The sequence below is a fragment of the Stegodyphus dumicola genome, chromosome 12, assembly GCF_044657685.1.
Source record: "Stegodyphus dumicola isolate Sdum_Otavi_A_Nest chromosome 12, ASM4465768v1".
In the NCBI taxonomy this organism is placed as follows: domain Eukaryota; kingdom Metazoa; phylum Arthropoda; class Arachnida; order Araneae; family Eresidae; genus Stegodyphus; species Stegodyphus dumicola.
In genome coordinates this window covers 28,378,373-28,386,313 of record NC_140779.1, presented here as the reverse complement: position 1 = coordinate 28,386,313, position 7,941 = coordinate 28,378,373, and the positions used below count along the sequence as shown (strand labels likewise).

Here is a 7,941-nt window from a genome sequence, read left to right as displayed (position 1 = left end):
AAAACCAAACTGCTAATAGTTTTCATAGGCAGTTTTTTGGCATGTCTGCTCAACTCGACAGAACTTTTTCGCAGTCTGAAAGTTATTTTTTGAATTCAGTTGCTTTTTTAACTCTTCTCCCGTTTATTCTTTTATTATTAAAAATAGTTAAAAAATCTTATTAAATCACTGGTTAGTTCATAGGTCATCTAACAGATTTTAAAAACAAAATAACGGCATAGAAGATAATTAGAATCATTGTTTTAAAATATATATTTGGTGAAATATGTTAAAATTCCGGTTGTCTGGCAAATGGAAGTTAAAATTTTTTAAACTTTTAACGCTTCTAGGAATGTTTTTATGATTACAAATGTTTTACTAAATATTTTATTTAAAAGAATTAAATTAAATTCCAGATGCGTAATTTATCTTTTATCATTTTAGCTATTATTTTGAAAGAAATTAGCATATGCCTTCAATCAGATGGATACATTTTAGAAGACTGCTGCGGACAATTAGTTGACGCAATAGTAAAAGTTCTTAGGGATGAAAGCTTGCCATTTCCTTTTCAAAAGAAAAGGTAACTTGATATAATTTTCTTCAAATAAAGTTAACAAATATTTTGCTAAATATTTTAATCAGGTTATAATCTTTGCTAGGAAATGTATGCAACATTGCATTAAGAAAAGCATTTATCGGTGCTCTGAAGCTGCTAGAATATGGATAGAAAAGTTAATCTTTGGTATAAAGGAAGCATATGACAAACTTTCAAGTATGAAAAAACTTTTCCTCAATATTATGTCCAAAAAACATCTAAATAACTTAAGTGAATTTTGTTGAGACTATAATGAGAATTTTTATAAAATTTTAATATTAACTTCAGGAAAAATTTAATATTAACTTCAGCAAACAAACTAATATTATATTCAAGAAATATTCCTAGAAATTATTTACTTTGATTACGATATTCAAATTTTATTACTTAAATAGTTACAAACAAGACCAAGATTTTGATGACATGTTAATTTTTTTTCAGTTTTTGAACATTTTCTTTTTTTAAAGCATTTTTTTAATTTTTAGAATATTTTGGGGTTTTTTTAGGGCATTTTTTAGGCACTTCAGAGCATTTTGAAGCATATTCTTGTAATAAAACTGAAAAAAAAGTTGCCCTTGAAATAACGCTGTCTCCACAACTATGTACTTATTTTTACTAAGCAGGCATATCCTATTCACAGATAATTGATTATGCATAGTCCTATCTATCAGGACAAACTTTTTCCACAAGGTACGAACGAGTTTTATTTTATTTTATTTATTTATTTATTTATTTATTTTTTTTTTTTTTTTGCGAATTTTTCCATAACGGCATTTATTAGTCGTTATAACTTTTTGTGCACGTTCAGTTGCATAGGATTGTATGCAAAGGTATAAAATCTAGGTTACCTGAGGGTTATTATATACAATAATTTGAAAATAATTGTTAAATAATTTGATGCAAGAAAATAAAATTGGAGATTTTTCAACTTGTTAAAAAATTGGAGAAAATTTCCTCGTTTAAAACATGTATACTATGAATTTAATTTACGTACGTCAATTTTTAACAAATTAGTTAATGACAACAATGAATGCAATTTGTTATGAGCTTTTTATTTATAAACAGTCCCCCCCCCCCCATTTGAGGTCCATTTAAGTCCATTTAAGTCCTCAAAAGTATAAGTTTTGTTAACTATAAAAACGATCAAATTAGAAAATAAAATCAATATAATATTTAGAAAACATATAATAAACGTATTAACATATAGCAATATTTTTCAAATCAAATACAAACCCTTAATTATATCCATATAATATAAAATGGACTTAAACACTTTCAAATGAAACTGCTCATTTGTTCTTTGCATTGCTCTTGTTTTGTGAAACCTAATTATGTCAACACATGCGCAAATTCTAACATTCGTAAAGATCCCATATTACTTATGTATTTCATGAATCTTAGAGGTATTAATAGTTTTGTGTTATAGATAATCCCTGTGTGTGTGTCTATATCTGTCCATAATATTGATTCTATCTGTCCTTAATATTGAATCGAAATGAGAAATCAAATGATGCTTCGTTTATAAAATAATACTACATAAATAATATATATACATACATACGTATAATAAAAATTGTACTACTTTGGTAGACGGTTGCACGGATTTTTGGCGATTTACATTGGCGCAATTGTTGGCGCGGTTTTTACAGTCGTCAGCCATCTTGAAAAAATCTGATATGTACACCACATGACTTCCTTGTACGGAATATTAAATTATACGCATTTTTTTCTTGAATTTCATTTAAATTGATTGGATTGAATAAAATCTACTTCGTCGACAGCGCATAAACCACAATAGAATAAATGCACTCTTTAAAATTCACTATATTTGTTTACTCTGAATGCATAAAATTTACATCATTTGAAGAATTATCTTATCGTTGCCACATGTTCTATTCAAATACGTTAATAAAGCTAGAACGATGTATGAAAGAAATTAAGAAAACAAAACAGAAAAGAAACAGTTTTTCACAGACGATTTAGTATTTCTCATTCAATTAATTCAGTTCTCACTTCGCGACAAGGCAAAAATACATAAAAACTCAAAATATCTGTATTAAAAATTACGAAGTAAATCTTAAACACTTATTTCCTCGAAAAAATTCCAGAAAGGATTAAGCATGATTTAATTCGCAATAATAAATGAAGGCGTTATTTTTGTTGTTGCGAAGCTTAGTTTCTCCAGATTGGCAACAAATCTACAATTCTGCTGTTTCAAATGTAAACAAATATGCCCGCCATGTTATTTAAAACTTAACCGCACTTAAACAGCTTTTAAATTGTTGATAATTGTACAAATATTGCTTCCAGAATTCCGAAAGACATAAAAACCTTAACCGGAAGATAAGAACAACATAATTCAATCATTTTTAAAGCAAAAAATGTACAATTTACAAACATATAAGAGTAAAGAAACTGAAATCACTGTGCCGTGTAACAGAGGGGATATATGTATATAAATATAGTATTTATATACGTTTGGTGCGGCCGATTGCAACCAAAATACGAGGTGCACATCTACATGTTATAGCAGTCCTATATACAAAATTTCAACTTTCTGAGGCTACTCGTTTTTGAGTTATGCGAGATACGTACGTACACACGTACGTACATACGTTCGTACAGACGCCACGATAAATTCTCTTCAGAATTAATTTTAAACCAGTTTTATAATTTTTTTGGAGGAAACGAGTCTTTTATTCTGTCCTCTCGTACAGATATCACGCAAAAACATCGTTAAATTGCATTCGATAGCGGTCAAAATGGATATTTTCGTTGAAATATGCTGCCTGAAACTTTTTGCGATTACAATACTTCCTTTTTACTTCGTACAAGGAAGTAAAAAGCTGTTTTTACGTATTTCACGCATAGTAAAGTATTCGAAACTTTAAAAAAATAAATATCGTTAAAAATAATGGATTAATTTTTTGTTGAAAACGTTGTTATTTTTTAAGATGGCTGGCAAATATAAATAAATACATTTACTAAGAGTGTAAAATGCTAAAGTAAGGTTAAATTATTACTTTCATATAATAGAATAAAAACACCGCTATAAAAACATTGCGTCAACATTTAATTGGATTAAAATATTACTTAAATTGAATATCGAATTAAAAACATCATGCCAACGTTTAAAAAAATTAAAATATTAGTTAAATTCAAATACTTTAAAATAAGTTTTATAGGATATAATTATTTAACATTAAAACATATGTGGCAATAAATATCTCAGGAATTTTAGAAAACGATGTATTAATTTTTTAATAAAAATTGAAGTATACAATTATAAAGTAAAATAAAAATATGTACTTACATTTTTTTAAAGTATTTTACCTGTCGTATTTTGATAAGTACCGAAAAAAAATCTTCATCTCACATCCACATCTCTCGCACTTCATTGAAGAAGCAATTAGCGAGGTTTCCTCCAAAAATTTTAAATAAATTTCCTCTGACCCTTGTAACAATAAATAAATCTTTGATTAGGAAATCCAGGTTGGCCAAAATAAGGTCTCAAACGACAATTTTTTTATGCCGATACCAATAATTCTTGGTAATTACCAATAACAACAACGGAGACATCCATTCGCTCTGAAATCTGAGGAATTCGAAGAGATGAATAATAAAATTTTAAAATGGCGCGGTAATGCAGAAATATTCAGTAACCAACCAGGAAGCTGATTACATCACGCCTAGAATTAAAATTATTTAAATAATCATTCATAATATAATCATATTTATAAAATGTAAAATTAAATTGTATTTTAATATTTAACAGCCATAAATAATGTTTAAAATATTAGATTAAATTTATATATATTAAAACCACTTACTTTTAAAATAATGTGACGTCATTCATTACATCATTCACAACATAAAATTCCATAAAATATCATAAACAATAAAATTTTTATTTAAAATAAAAATGCAAAATTAAATTTATTTTTATTATTTAGAAGTCATAAATAATATTTAAAACATGGAATTTATGCATAATAAAACGCATTATTTTAAAAATAAAATGACAACAAAGTATCGGTTACCATAAATAACTTGTCTAGCAATGGGTTTACCAAAAGTCGTATCGCTCGCCAAAAAAAATCGCCAAAAAATCGCCAAAATACGTGCAACCGTCTACCAAAGTAGCACCATAAAAATTAACATTGTGGTTTCTTACTTAATATAGCGGTTTAATTGTTAATATTAAAAAGTTAGAAGTTAATATTAACATTTTACAAACTTGACTTACGTAAATTTAAAGTCGCTTAAATATTTATGGAATACATTACTTACGTATTTCGGATGATTACTGTACTCGCATTTAATACCCACTTTCATAATTCTTTGCAAATTTTATCGATATAAATTTTAATTACTTTTCTTCTGACCAATCTCCATATCAAATTTCAAGAAGTTGCAAGAAATTATTATTTGAATTAGTAATTTATTTTCATGAAAAAACTGACTGCTCAATTATTATCTACTTCGAGTATTAAATTAGATATTAGATTGTTTTTATCTTTAATATGTAACTGTGGTATATCAGATAGGTGTAATACAACTATCAGGTGCTTATTCTGACAGTAATCTTCCTTTTCATTTCCTCTAATGAGTAAATAAAAAATTTGTTTCAAAGTAAAAGTAAGTGAATACATATATCATATATTTTAATGTATACTTACTTTCTCCATTTTTATTTAGAACTTTAGGTGTATTTAAATTAACTTCTAAAATGTTATTTTATTTCTTACAGCACTGAATGTTCCATATTTTTCTAAAACTCCACCATATGCTCTACCAAGTAAGTGATTTCATCATTTAGATTTAATATTTTGTATCATGTGAGTGTTTAACATTATACTGAAAAGGAAAAGCATTTATTTTTTCTCTTAAAATATTGCTAAGGGTGGAATTACGCGCTAATACATGTATACTATGTTTAAATAGTATAAAAATGTTTAAATAGTGCACTAAAATGTTTAAATAATGAGAGTAATAAATATATGTTTTTCATTAAAATTATGCTAACAGAATGTAGAGTGTTCGGTAAAGCACTGCATACGTAAGTTTGACTTAAAGTCAGAAATGATGCCTACAGTCGTCATCTGCCTCAATTAATTTTATTTTTAGAAACGTTCTGTAAACAGTCTCTGAGAAGTTTCTTCCGTACACAATAATTGCAGTATTATTTCAGTAAGTGCATATTAATGAGTAGCTCTGGAAGGCGGGTGCCCATAAATTTTTAGAAGTAACACTTCCTCTTAAAACACAATGAAAAGTAACATAAAATTTTTTATCTATATGTACAATAACGCTATCTTCTTGAAAGACGACCTCATCATTTGCTAAGATGTTAAAATCATGTATTATTAAACTGTGACTTTCATTATTTTCTTAAAGAATATAAAGATAACAATCTCCATAAGACAGTCTAGTATAAAACTTTAGTTAGTTTACACTATCAACACTGTCACCCATGAAAATTGTTTCTTGACTTTTTAATTGGTAAAAGGATTTAATATGTAATTTTTTACATATTAAATTAAGAATTTAAAATGTAATTTTAAATTGACAAAAAAATTTCAAATTAATGATAACATCAAAAGCAACTGTTTGAATAGAATTTAACTCATATTAAACAAATTTTGATATAAATTCAAATACCATATTAATATGAGAAAATTATATGCATAAAAATAAGTTAAAATTAGAGCTAGAGAATTAAAATAAATGTAACTTAATACATCAGTTTAATATGATTACTTTAAAGGAATTAAATTGCATAAGTTTAACTAAAGCTATATTTTATTTACTACTGTTAAATATTAAAAATAAAAGCTTCTGAATTCATTTTTTCCTCCCTGCATTTGTAGCGAGCATATTTCAAAAGCTAGATTCATGCATTGAGACTATAAATCCAAATGCGATTGAGACATGTTGCCCAGGAATTCTTCGTGTTATTAACGCATACAAGTCTAATGAATCACTTTCCTTGGATTGTCTTATACCCAAGTAAGTATTAGTTTCAATTTTAACGGTTTGAACTGAAATTTATAAATATTCAGCTTTTCCCAATATATCTTTTCATTTTAGGAGTTGCAAGTACGAATGTTTACTGCATACTACAGATGCTTGTGAGTCAAAATCAGCAGTACTACTTCAAGCTTTCGTAGCATTCGCCATTAAAGTATATGAAGAAGGTATGCATCTTAATTACGAAAACTGCTTTTCTTCCTAGTTGCTTAAAGATAATTAATATACTATTATGCAACTGTTTACCTATTTAAATTTCTCCATTTCTTTCGTAGTGCCCTTGAAGATTTATGCATTTTTAAGCGTATGAGAATGTTAAGAATTTTTCCATGAATATATGCTATCATGTACGAATAAACTGAACATGAAACACACTTTGAAATTTACACCATTTCAGTGTAATATAATCTTGCACTGAACTATGTAACCTTCTTCTTTTTCCCTTTCAGTTACGTTATTTATATTACTGTAGTCACATAGTTTTTCACACGCATTTATATATTTTCGCATCAAGTTGCTGTTACAGTATTTTTCTAAGTGAATTTGTTAGCCTTTGTGCATGCAACAGATACCTAAGCTGTGTTCAAGACAGGACGTGATATTTCAAAACTGAATGAAAGATAAGCAAAATAATTTGCCTATCTTTTTTATGGATTCTTTGTCAACAGGGTAAATCTTCTGGAATCGAGTGGAAATAATTTCTTTAATAAACTCAAAACGCAAAGCAACATTTAATGAGATCATTCGCAAATGTACATTACATAAAGGATCACATTTCGATTAATTGTTAGGCCTTATTACGTTTTACAGTATGTTTAATGAAACTTTCCAAATACACAGCACAGCACATTTTGTCTTTTCGCTTCTTCAGCGATCTACTGGTAACTCCATTAAACAAAATGTTGTTGTTGTTACCAATTTCACTTGTCTCACAAAGACCAGTAGAAGCTCACGACATTCATCATGGCAAGGGGTCATATACGCCTGTCTTTGGCAGAGCCTCGAGCTTCATATAGGTGACAGCCTGACGTTAGCTCAGTTCCGCCCCCAATTTCGAGAGAATTCCCCGGGAGACAGTTCGAGGTTCTCCCACTTCCCAATCCTCTTTTCCACGGTCCGAGGTCCTTCTCTTTCGCAAACTATCATCAACTTCTCGAAAGGAATTTCGGCTTGCCGCATATTCAGAGTATTCCAGTGCCGCCGCACAGACACTATACATTTATAAAAATCCAGGCCTTCTCTGGAAATCGAATCCGGGTCTTTCGTTAAAAATGTGCATTTATCTTGCGGTGACGTCATAGAATATCGAAAACATATGATTAATTGTTTAGCTGTGA

General features: G+C 28.3%; 1 protein-coding gene across 1 annotated transcript; it reads left to right on the top strand.

Annotated features, from left to right (window-relative positions):
* Positions 1-395: 395 nt before the first annotated feature.
* Positions 396-6,587, top strand: LOC146993522 (uncharacterized). Its single transcript, XM_085827389.1, has 4 exons — positions 396-559; positions 639-751; positions 5,325-5,372; positions 6,445-6,587. The coding sequence occupies exons 1-4, from the start codon at positions 396-398 to the stop codon at positions 6,585-6,587; spliced, it is 468 nt and encodes a 155-aa protein (XP_085683515.1).
* Positions 6,588-7,941: the final 1,354 nt, after the last annotated feature.

Excerpts from the sequence above, each read along its gene's own strand:
- LOC146993522 (XM_085827389.1), top strand. The coding sequence starts at position 396 with ATGCGTAATTTATCTTTTATCATTTTAGCTATTATTTTGAAAGAAATT. Across the intron at positions 560-638 it reads TTTCCTTTTCAAAAGAAAAG|GAAATGTATGCAACATTGCA; the intron begins GTAACTTGATAT and ends AATCTTTGCTAG. Across the intron at positions 5,373-6,444 it reads TCCACCATATGCTCTACCAA|CGAGCATATTTCAAAAGCTA; the intron begins GTAAGTGATTTC and ends CTGCATTTGTAG.